The sequence below is a fragment of the Chaetodon trifascialis genome, chromosome 12 (genome assembly GCF_039877785.1).
Source record: "Chaetodon trifascialis isolate fChaTrf1 chromosome 12, fChaTrf1.hap1, whole genome shotgun sequence".
NCBI classification, from domain to species: Eukaryota; Metazoa; Chordata; class Actinopteri; order Chaetodontiformes; family Chaetodontidae; genus Chaetodon; species Chaetodon trifascialis.
In genome coordinates, this window is record NC_092067.1 from 15,048,733 (window position 1) to 15,063,293 (window position 14,561).

At 39.2% G+C, this 14,561-nt stretch overlaps 1 protein-coding gene across 2 annotated transcripts in view; it reads right to left on the bottom strand.

Moving 5' to 3' along the window:
- Positions 1-396: 396 nt before the first annotated feature.
- The window catches only part of b3galt1b (UDP-Gal:betaGlcNAc beta 1,3-galactosyltransferase, polypeptide 1b), a 48,316-nt gene continuing 34,151 nt past the window's right edge, over positions 397-14,561 (bottom strand). For both annotated transcript variants that reach the window (XM_070975950.1, XM_070975952.1), the window contains one exon: positions 397-3,012. In XM_070975950.1, the coding sequence (XP_070832051.1) occupies positions 1,791-2,777 (987 nt within the window). In that variant the 5' untranslated portion in view covers positions 2,778-3,012 and the 3' untranslated portion in view covers positions 397-1,790. The remainder of the gene's footprint in view (positions 3,013-14,561) is intronic.

Sequence of the window (14,561 nt, forward strand, 5' to 3'; positions counted from 1 at the left end):
TTTTCCTCCCACAAATGGAAAGTTGAATCCATGAGAAGTAAAATACACAGTTGCTCAAATCAATACACTCAATACGCTTTTGTTGCTGCGACCTTAGTCTGATGTGACCAGCAGCTTAGAGTAGCAACTATTATCCAATGTTAGCAAACTTCAGATCATTAAAGCTGTGTCATTTACAGCAGGGTCGCTCACTCTGTGACTCTACACTTGTACCACTGTCAAACTATGTTTCAGCTTTTATACTTGTCCTGTAATATGACAATTGTGGCCAAATCTCTTGGTGTACACAAAGTAAAACAACCTGCTCTTTGATCACAGATATGACACCATTAAAAAAAAGCTTCAGTAAGTGAAAAGCAACCCTCTGCAAACGGGAACTCAAAACAAGCAATAAGGAAAAGCAGTAATATTACTTTAATTATTCAAGTGTTTGTTTTTTAATATAAAAAACAGACAATATATGACAACAACCCCTTGCGGGATAGATGCTTTCACAGTAAATGTCACATTAGCTTATAATACTACAAAAACTTTGAAAAAGAAAAAAGGAAATTTGACAATGAAAGCCACGTTTTATGAAAAACCAAAACTTTCCATGATGTCAGTAGCAGTGCGTCAGTAATCACTGATATGCCAGATACACATGATAATACAACCAGTCTATAATGGTCTTAGGTACAGCTGAACTCATACTTGCACAACATGATACTGTTTTTCTGTTGATGTGCGGAGGAGTTGATGAACTGCTGACATACAGCATACATAACCAAGAGCAGCAGCGGGAGTAGTGAGGAGCTGGTAGCTGAAAAACACAATTATATAAAAAAAATGAAGAGGGGGAAAAATGCATCTAAAAAAATAAAATATGCACTGCGTCTGACTTATTCAGAGAGAAGAGGCAGTGAAATTGTGACAATATGTAAACAAAAACATCAGATTCCTCAAAAAAAGAAAAAGCATCAAGTGAATTCAGCTAAAAGGTTTCATTAATACCAATGTGAAAGAAAAAAATGCCAATCTTTGTCTGCCTGGAGACTGATTGGATACTTAAGCTTTATATCCGATGGTGTTCATGACGAAGATGAAAAAAGGGGACAGCAGCATGAGTCTAGATGCAGTTTCACCTCAAAAGACGACCTGGTTTGTTGTCAGATGAGACTAATACTTGCATTGTCATTGTTCTGGAACTCTTTCAGGTGTAAATAATACCTTTAAAATGCATAATATTCTAGAAGTAAAATAGTAATTGAATCCTTTATAGATTCCTGCACAGAAATTCTTTTGGCTTGCACTCCTGCAGGACGATCAGGGTGCTGAGTCAGCAGCCATGCAGCTGGTAGAGATTCAGTGTCTTGCTCAAGGACACTTTAACAGGGCAGAAAGTTGTCAGTGTGAGGGCTTGAACTAACATCATCTGGTTGAAAGACAGCCTCTACCCATTAGGCCACACTATTTAATGCTTAATGCTGATTGATTTAATGCTTATAAAAAATAGTCTGCTTTAATTGGACCAGGAATACATGAACTAAATTACTTTGAGTAACAACACCACATTTTAATTATGCATGAGAATACGCGCTTTACAAGCCTCATGCATTCATTAACAATCGTGAGGTGTAATCAGCAGAAATAGACATAGAAGGGTATTAATGAAAACATCTGTCATGAAATGTATACTTGCAGCAGCCCTCCATGTTTTTACATTACTTGGTGTGATGAATTTTGAAAAGGAGGAAAAAGGCAAAAAAGAGAAAAACACTTAAGTTGATGTTCAGTGCTCCTCATGTCCCCTAACATCTCAGGTGCTTCTTGCTTGACATGTCGTTCCAAATGCGGTGCATCTCCTCCGGGGAGATCTGGTGCACAGTGATAACCCGTCTGTACCTGCACAGACTGTAGGCCATTTTCCAGTGATTAAAACCACTGTTCTGATATGGGTGTATACCCAGCTTACGCAAACACAGTCCCACATACACATCCTCCAGGTGCAGCAGTCTTGTATGTAATGAAGTCTTGTAGATGAGCTCAGCCACGTCTGCTGAGAACACGTAGCCGGTGCCCGAGCAGAAAGGTGGGTATTTACTGTCAGGATACAAGTCCCGGGACATGTACCACTTACTGCGCATATCCCTTATGGGACCACCGTTTATAACATAGCCAGTGAAGTATCTCCTCCTTGGCTTGGTGGTGGGCTTCAGGAGCTTGTAGATCAGATTGTCCATGTTGACAAAGATGTCGCTGTCTGTCTTCATGACATACTGTGCTTTGGGGCAGAAGGTAGCCACCCAGCGCATGCCCATCAAGGTCTTGAGGGTGAGGTTGTGGTAGGAATCAATAAAGTTCTCCACTACGATGTCGTGGAAGATCTGGCTCTCCTGCTCCACCATCTGGTTCAGGACGGCGTCCGTGTTCCTGCCCAGCAGAAAGATGGTGAGGATGCGGATGTCGCTGAAGGTGCTCTCATCCCCCCAGGTTTCCCGGATGGCCTGCCGCGCGTCAAACTCCTTGTGTGTGGTGCTAATGAGGATGACCAGGAAGGGAGTGACGCTTTCGCACTTCTTGGGCTCATTAATGACGAATTCAAAGGCATGTGGGTTAAGGGGGCGGGTGCGGATGTTGGTGAAGGTGATGTTTTTGGGGGATTTCACAGTCTTACGTATAGGCACAGACATGTGGCCGACATAAGAGGATGTTGGGCGAGATATACTCAAGTACCACAGAGCGCTCGCCCAGCAGACCACTGTCAACAGGTATAAACATGACACTTTTGAAGGCATTATGCTGCATTTAGGTGTATTCTGATGAGCTGGATCTTATAAGGCTTTCTTTCCATTAGCAATGCTTCACCCAGCGAGGCAGCATGAAGCTGCTCCAGCGTGCAGTTTGACATTAATTGTCAGTAATGGATTACTTTAGAGGGAAGTGATGCTGTTTGCGTTTTAATGCGGAGCACTTTAAAATCATATGGACGTCCAATTTCTCTTGGTGACACTTCTGCTTCTCCATTTACATCTGAAAGAGACAGAGAGAAATGGTACATTAATGTAAAAAAATACATGTATCAGACAGGCCCTAAAAATAAGTTTTTGAATAAATCATGAGAGAGACCACAGCAGTTTTCTTTTTTAAATCCAATAAGCTCAGCAGTGGCCACTCAAATATGAATAACAGACACTCCGTATCACTTTGAGATCAGCAAATGCTGCAAGTCAAACAAATAAGGAAATGCTGTTGAGCCTCATGCTATATTTATACATTAAATAGCCTCATTTATTTGTAGAAAGGCTGCAGAGAAACTTGATATACCAATCTCTTCATTTGGGTGCTGGAGTTAGAAATCACCACAACAAAATTCTGAAAATTAATTAGCTACCTTGGAGTCAATCTTATTAGAAGAACAAAGAGAAGGAAAGCAATATTTAATCAATTACAGAAGCGGTTGTAACACACGTGGGAAAGATTGCGCTGTCGTCGATCAAAAGTGAAGCATCATCAGACACATTAATATTATTCATTGTTGAAGTTCAGTCAGTATTCAGTGACAGCACAGTTTGTGATGTGTGGATTTTCTGCATACTGTGTCACAGCTGGGCCAAATTCACCCTGTGATAATATGACTACGATGCTGATTTTCAATTTCATTTTGTTCTCACATTCCATTACAAACAACACAGAGTACTTGATGGTTATGAACACGTAATAATGAAGCAGATTTTGGTAAAGGGCAAGGGAAGCACAGTCACACACAATGACATTTTGCCGACATTAGAGTGTTAGAAAGTGCTCAAACTGCAACGTATTTTCATGGCAATTTCATTTTGTTCATTGGTCGAGTAAGTTCTGCGTTCAATGTTGCAAAAGGTACAGAAGTGTTGCCAAACTGGACCCTGTGAGTTTATCATTAGATTATTATAACTCATACATTCAGGTGTAAATAGTATTTCACTGTTGTAGTAGGTAGAGATAGAGTTCATTTAATAATAACAGTGGTTCATGTTTTCATCATATGTTCTGCATGAAAAATCTCAATTAAGTAAGCACTAATTACATCTGTCAAATAAGTGTTTATGAAGAAAAGAAAACCACACTATTTCCCTTTGATTTGAAGTAGAACACAAGTATAAACAGGAATGAAAAGGAAAGAGTCAAATACCTAAAAGTATGTACTGTATTTGTAATAACTGATGGACATGTCTTCTCAGTCGCTTATTTACATATCCAGTAGATACAGACTACAACTATTGTTCATTTGGAGTCGTATTTGTGGTAAAATCCAATATTTGCTGTCTTTTAGCTCTGTTTTTGGTCTCTACTCCTGAGGGAAATATCTGTCTTTTTAGCTGATAAATGCTCCACTATGTTCACCAGCTAGTCTCCAGCTCTACCTGTCTTCCATTGGGTGCTGAGCAGGTAGCGTACAGTAGGTTTATGGAGCTTTTTTGGTTTTCTTTTACATTAACATCAGGTGAAACCACCAATAACATCACTTTTCAAATACTTAATCATTATCAACTGAATTCCACACTCATACTTGTATGAAAATGAGTTATAGATCTAACTTGCATCAGAACTTAACATAAGATGTGACGACATTTTCAACATTCAATACGTGAGCCTGGTGCACAGGTTGACATTTCACAAGAGAAGACAAACGCCCTTTTAAACTCCAACCAAAAGAAAAAAAAAAAAAGCCTTACAAGCTGTGTTGTTCGGTGGCTCAAAAGAGCTGTGGGGTTGGCAGCATTCTGCATGACAGTGTGATATGGTGGCACAAAGGGAACACCGTGCCATGATAAGCCTTTCCCCTGGGGTGACTTTTTTCTCCCAGTTTGTTCAATGCTGCACTGCTATACTGTCTGCCTGCTACTGAGCTGACAGGATTTTGGCATGCCTATTTTTTCAGTAGTCATTATGCAGCGTGGACACCGAAATGGCTTGTTTGTGCCCTTGCGCAGGTGGCTGAGGAGCTACAGTATATGGTAGCATGTTGATCATGCATTCTGGCCTTTGAAGCCAGCTGTGACTTTTCTTTTCATTCGGCGAAGGCCGATCAGACGATGTGCTTCACAGGAGGAAAGGCCATCATGCAGCACAATTCCATCTCTATTTCCATCTGCAAAGCTGGAGGGCAGCAGAACCTGGTCTGAGCATACAAATGTAACCATGATGACATGGTTTGAAGGACCGCAATTACCTGCAGTCTATACTGATATTGTACACACAGGTAACAAAGGACACTACATGCTTTGAAAACAATGCCTTCCTCTTTGTAGAAGGTAACCACTCACATTGATTAGTGCTGCACTTTTATGCCCATGTACTATGAGAAATATACCTTCTTTTCTTGCACTGTCTACATCTATACTGTTATTTGGTGTTGGTTTGAGAATACATGTTAGAGCAGTAGATTATCAGTCTTACAAATTCTGTTACTTCTCAGTTTATTTTGTACTGAACCCTCTTCTCTAGAGTCTTTCAGCAAAACTCAGATGTTGAGAGTATTTGCTCACAATATCACTTCTCCTCCTCTTGTGAAATTACTGTCAGATCTCAGAGGATTTAGAGAAGCAAACAATTGTTCCCTTTAACAGCAGTTTACTCAGACGCGAGAAAACAGAGACGCCAATATTTTCTAATACCAGAGGAGGGGAGAGGGTCAGGTAGAGTGAAGACAGAATAACGGGGGTGGATGAAGCAGTGAGTGTTTGCTCTGAGGTTAATAACGCAGCGAAAACAGAAATCTACAAAAAACAACACAAGGCACATACTGGATGTACATTTAAACATTCAAAATACACAATAAACAAGGCCAGCTGCTAGCAAGCAGTCACTGTGTCCCTCATTGTCACTTTGAAATCCCACTTTCAAAACTGAAGCAAAACATTTATGAGACAGAGCTGTGGCAGTGTTTATGTGACAGCTCATTCAGCTGCCAGTCTGTAAAACACAACCTCCAGCGGCTTTTCAGAACAAACATGTCTAAGATGGTCTTGGGCTCTTGTGTGCATACACACCGCCAGATTAAATGGACCCCTCAATCTGTGCATGATTCAGAGTGATGCAGGAGAAAATACGTTTTACTGCCTGTGAATGTCTGTCATTAATTAGTCCAGAATGATTTGAAGATGCTCTATGACTGAAGTGAGACGAATGACAGAACGTGTGTGCCAACAACCGGTGGCTAAAACAAATGGCTGAGTGGCAGCTCGGCACAGTCACGTATTCTTACTGTCACCCAATCAAACCAGATGATGAGCCACTAGTCTGCGTGATTATAACGATCATGATGATTGTGTATCATTCAGTGCATCACTTTAGACTCAATGTCAGACTTTTGTGTGTGGTTTATGGTGCGGGTGAGACAGAGGGATATAAATGGGTTTATTTGCTGTGGAATTGGGTGGCAGCATACAGCCCATCAGTCTTAAGACAGTGAAATATGAGTGAGATGTACGTGGGAGATGGGCTATAGGAGGGAGAGAGATCCTGGTTATGGATGTATCATCCATGTAGCAATCACCTAAGAGACCCAGCATCATTATGCCTTCTGCTCTGCTGCCACTTTACTGAACAACCATTTCTAAAGAAACAGGTTACATGGCAACATTAAGGTTTTCTATGAAAATTCAATTCAATGCTTATTTAACAGAAAAAGAGAGTAATGGATTTATCGATGCTAAGTGCACCAGTGGTATTTGCTATCAGCATTGTGGCAGAGAACTACTTCACGTTGGTGCTGTTTATCATATTCACAAATCACCCTATGGCTAAGAGTAGATCCTATCTGACCGAGTGAAGAGATGCTTCCAAAAATAAGGGGCTTGTCAGTGCTAAATTGATGCCTGCTGAACAGTGTTGCCAGATTGGGCGGTTCTGGGATGCACTGTGTGGGGTAAAATGGGTTTGGTAGGTGGACAAGCTTTGGGCTGGTTTGCCATGAGTTAGGCTAAATACATTAAAATGACTAAAACAATATTCAGATATTGTATTCCTTAGTTATGGAAACACATCCATTCACTTCACGCAACTTTGAAATGACATAATTTTTATTCATGCTGAGAGGAGAGATAAGTTATCATCACTGCCACCTACATGCAGCTTCTCCTACAAACCCACAGGAGCTGCAGTGTTTCTGCCAATCTGGATTTCCATTATAACACAAACCTCTGTGCTTGAAACATTACATCATTATTTGTTTGGCTTTTTGATAGCATGGGATTGCGTGTACTTCTCTTTCTTCCTTCTTCTCTCTCCTTGTCTCTTTCCCTCTTTGTGTGTGTGTGTGTGTGTGTGTGTGTGTGTGTGGGAGGGGAGTGTTGGGGTGTGTGTGTGTGTGTGTGTGGGGGTGTACACTTTAAGCTGGCAGACTGTCAACTCCTGTTGCAGTTCACAATCATTTTCTTTTGTTTGAGCTTTCTCTTTAGTTTTTCTTCATTTTTAAGGCAGCAGGCAGAAATGGTAAGTTGTTTTATACTTGCATTGTACAACGTAGACTCCTAGCACACTTGTGAACATTTTAATTATTCTTTTGTGATCATGTCATTGAAAAATTGTGACGAACCACAATACTGTTTCCATTTGTATTGTTCATTACAGATCACATATGGGTGTTTTTTTTTTAATCATTTTGGGTGGATTCTGGGCAATTATTGGGTTGAAAAACATCAAACCAATCTGGCAACACTGCTGCTGAGTTTTTAGTTCTATAGATGGCAGGGCCACTTGCTTTGTCCACCACTTTGGTTCAGGCTGACATGTTTTTACAACAATTATGATGGATTACCGTAAAATCTCATGCAGTCATTCATGGCGGCGAGGCAATGAATCCCACTGACTTTGGTGGTCCTATCTGTCCTTCTAGCACCACCGTAAAGTTCACATTTCAGTGATTTCAGTCGGATCAATTGACATTAAATGTGGTAAAAAGATTCATGCATCCCAGGTGTTTTAACTTTGGTGATCTAAGGCTCAAAGGTCAAATTTTCACTTTTTCCAATACTTTGATTTATGACTAAAAACCTGCCAAACTAATCACATTCCCATCAGTCTAAGCTATTTTTTTTATTGCTAATTAGCATAATAACTTGCTAAACTAAGGCGGTGAACACAGTCTACAATAAATCTGCTTTATCAGCACGTAGCATTGCCACTGTGAGCATGTTAGCATACTAACGTTAGCATGTAGCGTTGCGCCTACGTACAGTCTTGCACAGCTGGCGTGTTGGTCTAATTGTACATCACAAAACATTTTAGTGTTAAAACTTTTTTATTAGTCTGTGAGAAGTTAGAGAATTAACCTGCTCACAGTCAGTCAGCTGCTGCATGTAATGGACCTTGCTGCTTCAGTCTTATGCAGCTATAAAATGATAATGAACTTTTAAAAGCATATTTTGGATGCAGGTAAGCTGCCTCTTAGCTGAGGAGTCCCTCAGTCCCTCAGCAAAAGCTGGTTTCAGCAGCTCTTAAGAGGAAACTCTGAGATAGGAACTTTTAGAGGCATTTAACGCCACTCTTGGTGGTAAGATAAGAAACTAAGTGATTTGTTACAGAGGCCTTTCAGGTTCAGTCTCTCCTTGTCTGCACGTGTGGATGTGGCTTGTGTTTAGATTTCTGGAGCATGGAGAAGAGCCCACAGGCAGGCTGCCAGAGCTTCGCAGAGCTATTATTCCAATCAGTCTCCATAATACTAGATGTCACACAGAGAGTCAGTCATCCTCTCTGCCACTCTGTGTGACCAGATTGGGCCGGTGACTGGCAGAAAGGTTAGGAAAACATAAAACCATCTACACAGGGAAGAACGTGGTCGCAGTAAACACTGGACCTTCAGGACATGAAATGTCCTCAAGAACACAACAGAGAGGGGAATGAAACAAGGAAATGATTAGCCCATGCTACCAAACAGAGATCTAATTTATCATGATTTATTATGTAGCAAGAGGTAAACTTGTATGGGGAGCACAGTGCAAAGACAGCCATTCATCAAGGCATGACGCTTCTTTCTCCAAGCCTCTGGGTCGACTGTTTGGTGGACTGGTTTCTGAGAAGGGCTATTACACTCTCCTCTGCACACGACAAAAACGCTTTGATTCATGGCCCCCTGACCGTCTATAGACAGGTCTCTAAAGTGTTTTTCCAATAACAACATCTCTGAGCTAATAGATTGCCAGATTGAATTAACTGGTTCATACGAAACTGGAGTATTGAGGAGGGCCTGTGCCCAAAATTTAAATTGATTACCATGGCTTTCATTTGACACTCTTTGAATATTGCTGGTTATACTTTTAATCACACAGCTCACTATTCGCAGAACTTTGGCGATAATAAGATTAATTTTAATAACACATGCTTTGCATTTTAATATCTTACTCACAGTGTATCTGCGTCGCGCTGTTTTAATACAAGCACCCCTGCTGTTTTATATTTAGTGTTCAGTATTATCTGAATGACATTATGAAGGTTGGATTCCTCCTTTTGTTCACTCTGCCCAGACTTTTAATTCTAAAGGTGGACTACAACCCTAGCATGGATTAAGCCTCTGTATAACTTCTACAGTTTCTACAGTACACAATTTCACAGTAACAAATAATTGAATGATATATGAAATACTGATGACAGGACCGCCTGATGGAGCAGAGATGTGTGAAAAATGATATGAAAATTGTGGCACAGCAAGCGGTGGAGTCTCAAACCTCGCTGGCAGCATTATGTTCCTGAAAGCCCACAGTTGTAAGCTTATAGCCGAGATTTCATCGACCTTGGAAAAGAAAGGAGAGTGACAGTGCGCACATTTTCAATGCCATTAAAGGGTGGTTTTCACAACATTTACTTGAACCTCTCTTCATTTTATGAGGCATTTCTTTCTGGCACTCTATTATGAAACACAAATCAAACAAAAACGCTAAGTTGAAGGGACAATTTTTCAACTATAGCACCACTCCCTTAAACAAGAATGAGCCTGTAAAACTTTTTCATCACCCTGTCTCTATAAAACAATATTCCAGAAAGACTGTTACTGTGTACTCCAGGATCTGAAACACAGATGGCTTCACTATATCAACTTAGAAAACACACTTCTAGATACCACGGCCCTGCTAGATAATCCATGTATGTAGTGACATAAATATCATTATTTATTTTTTCTGTCCTTTGCTCCTCTAAGTCTGTTTCTTCAAGTTGCTATGGTGACCCAAAGTGTTCAACATTGAATAAATTATTTGAATGAATCTCAGCTAATAAGCACAAACATGCTTTTTTTTTCCAAGTCTGTCTTTATTTCTTAATGGCATTCCTTAAATGTCTACTGAAGCAACAGCTATTCACGTAACTGGCCCTCAGCCTGCTGGACATGACTAGTAGACAAAGATTTTGTAATGAAAAGCACTCTTATAAATTAATAGTCTGACCTGTAACATTTCTGCCCAATGGATTTGCACTGAATTGATTCTCAATAATACAGAACATTGCATGTGCTGTATGAGTTCAACATGGCATATGTCTTTCAGTTTCCAATTAGGGGACGATTCCATATTTTATGGGACAGTTGACAACCCTGCAGTGGGAGATGAGATGTGATTTGAAACCGGCCAAACAAAAGAATTAGATTCTCTATTTTCCACAGACTCCTTTCTTTCTTATTGCTCCCTGGCTGAAACATTAGGGGAATATTGTCATTTACATATTTTATGCTTAGGGCTTTATGTAAATGTGTTCTGCTATAATAGCAAGCTAAACACTGGAGGAAAATCTATACTGGCAATTAAATGAGTGAAGCTACATTAAGTTGAATGAAACTGTTGATAGATTGAAAAACATAAAACTGGCATCACAGTTATTCCATTGGGGGAGCTGAAATCCCTCCAGTACTGTCACATCTTGAGGAAAATTAAAAAATTCAGTTCATGTTGATACTCTAACTGAATGTATCTCTAAAACACATATATGCATGGATGGATCAGAGACTGCTTTCTTCTGTACACATAAATCCATTAAAATGCTGGGTTGGCTTTATCAGCTCATTGCGGCAAGAACAACTGTTTTTTTCATGTGAATGCTCTGAATTCTGAATTCAAAACAGATCTACTCAGGCATTGTTGTTGATTGGTTGTTCAGGTTTCATGACACACAAAAACACGTTATGCTTTAAATCAAAAGGAAATAACAGTTTCTATTCATATACAGTAGTGCAGTAGGGCAGTACATGGTTAATTTAACTTAATGATTTGATTTTCTCATGCCTGAGGTTGCGGTAAAGTGTAGCTAGAATACATTGAGCATCTATTGTCCATAGCTTAGCAACCGGCACAGCAGGCCTGTCAAGCTTTAGATTTTTTTGAAATTTAAAGATTTGAAGGGTGATATCTTTCCAAAACCAAAAACACAAGTGCAAGAATGTAAGAAATAGATTAACAGTATTTGTTTGCTCTAATGTAGGATGCAATTGTTAGCATGTCCGGCTAACTTGCTTAGACTACTATCTACTGTAGCAACCTAGCCAAGGAACAAATCATGTAGAATAAAATCTAAGTCTAATCTTACATTTCTTCTTAACATGATTGTATTACTAGGACTGACTGACTCCACACTGTAAAACAATAATAATGCTCCTCTTTATTAACATTTATGTGTCTTCTACATGAATCATCAGCTTTTAAGGACAAAGACTTATAGAATGGGACCTGTAGTTGTAGCTGTCGTATCAGTGTTTTAGCACAATATCTAAAAGTAGTCATCAAGTGGATATTTTAGACTTTAAGGTTATGTTTAAGATTTAAAGTTTAAAATGAGCTAGCTGGAAACATTAAAAAGTTGACAAGACACCATATTTCCAGGTACTCATTGAGCTAATGTTAGCTTAATTGGCTAGCTAGCTACTGCTGGAATTTACCAGCCATTTCATATGGCAAAATCAATGGCTGCTGATTTGTAATGAGAAATCTGCTTTTGTTTTCCTCTGTGAAATCAAGTACCCATTACTGTATTTCAAAAATATCTTTTGATGGTAATCACTGTAGGCCGAATATGTGACAGGTGCAGCAACGGCAACCAGAGTCAGGCTTAGCCACTGCTCAGTTAACAATTCAAGAAGCAACCAAATCTCCTAGATCACATCAACAAACGAGTAATTTGCAACAGCGAATATGCTTTGAAAGAAATGTGTCATTTTATCATCATAATGGCAAAGATTTGAATTAATGTAACTGCCAAGGCACAAGATTCATATATATATCCAAAATGTTCAGTGACAACATATTTCCTTTGTTTTTCTGACAATATCTCATCTTCCAATACAATATCTGCACATAGATACTAAAGTTTGATTAAAGGTTTGTATGGTTATGTTTAGGAAATCACAGCCTTTAATGTTAGGGAAAGACAGTGGTCTTGAAGCTTGAGACAGGATGTGTCTGACAAATCCACAGATGCCTGACTCTGACCACAGATGCAAAAATCTCTACTGTCTAAGTTCTGTGTTTTGGATGTCATTCATCCTGACTACTCCACTATGAATTGTGTGCAGAAGGCTGCATAAAGAGGAGGCAGATAACAGAATCTCATAGGGAAAAACCACATTTATCAAGAAGAACAATGTGCCTGCTTTTAGCTGCTCCTCTGGAAGACATTTTGAAAAAAAAGTTGATGTTTACTAAATTCATTATTTGGTTATTATAATTTATGAATACATTTTTTTAAAAATGTCCCTGACTTATGAATTAATTCTGGAGCTGTTGTGCATGTGCAGCAAAACAAATTAAAAGTATATAAATGTAATTTGGTTGCAATATTCGTCCACAATTGTCACTGTGCTGGACAGTTTGTTGTGTTACAATCTGAAAGAGTTTATTTCCTGTTCCAGCGTATTTAATTGTTCATTATCATGATATAGCCTCATACTGTCCTCAGGAAACCTCACCTCCTGTACTTATTAACAAGCGAGAACACAGAGATTTTGAAGGGATACCACCTTCAGAGACTTGCTGGTTAAACGGTTGTTGCTAATTTTAAGCCTGTGCACAGCAGAGGCTGGTAAATAAATCATTAGCTGTGTCTGAAACAATAAGATTCATTTCCAGGTTTCAGATGACAGGCAGACAGGCAGTCGATGCCAGAGGAGTAATAACGGTGACAGTGGAACTAGAGGAGGGATAAAGAGCGGAGTCAAAGATCCTGACTCAGTGGTTGCCGCAGGGACTGCTTGCAACCTTTCTGCCATCAGGTATTGCTGAAAAATATTAGCAATGAGGCAGCCTGAGCTGAAGGTTTTCAAAGCAGAACTGCAGACAAGCTGAGAGCTGGCGTCCTGCTGGGATGATGCCAGCATTCTTTCTCCCTGAGCAGATGCTGCCAGTGTCCACCATCCTTTGATCCTTCTCCACACACAGGATGCACACAGAATAAAAATGCTCACCTTGATGCCAGAAAAGGACATGAAGTAGTGAAAAAAAAAAAAAGTTTTAAACCATCAACCACCAACTCAATTTCTAATGAGCTACTTTGGACACTTAGTGTAAACAATGGTGACTTGCAGAGAGCTACTCGGTTTGAAGCCTGTAAAACATCCCGAGGATGTGTCTTTTTTAAGCATAGCTGCCTCAATGGATATTTAATGCCACAGATGCACTGGATACTGTTGCTGAGGAAAATAAAACACTACCTTCCTTTTCATTACCAGCATCACACAGCAATAGTCTGACAGTGGTGGAATGTACAGCAACTAAATTCAATCACTGGAGTATTTCCATGTTATGCTACTTTATAACTCTACTACGTACTACTACTAATGTACTCATTAACAACATTAGTAACTTTCAGATTCTTAGTGCAACATATAAATCAATTAATAGATTTTGATAAATTATAATGGATTAAACTATTAAACTATCTGGCAGTATGTAAAGTTAATTAAATTAGCTCTACCTTTACCAGCTGCAACATTAGTGATGCTTACACTTTAATGTATCAATAATTTCAATCCATTCTCCAATCAATCCATTCTCTGTGTGATGAGTAGTTCTTCTTTTGGTACCTTAAGTATATTTTGATGCTAAGACTTCAGTACTTTTACTTCAGTAAGATTTTGAATGCAGGACCTTTACTCTTGAGTATTTGTACACTTGTATTCCATGACACTTTACTGATTCAGTAGCAGTACCTTATATATTATACTGCTACATTTAATTAACATGCTTCCATTTATTTTAATAGAAAGCCTCCTGAAATTGAACATCAATGGGGTCCACGGCTCTTCATCAATCAGATCAACTGCTCTGTGAACTAATGAACTAATGTTTTTCATTGTGTACAACTGAAAACAGCAAGTGGATGAATGTCTGTTCACAGGCTACTAATTTAACATTGTGATGGCCAATAACGTGAAATGAATCTGTAGCCAGATAGTACAGACACAATAATGAGCAATAAATAAATGAAATAAAGACAATAATAGTAAATAATGTGACTGTGGATTTGATTGTACTAATAGTTTCTGATTTGTTTACCGGTAGAAAAATGACATATGAGTAATGTAGTTGAAAGTCTGAATAAGTCAATAATTTATAAGCCTC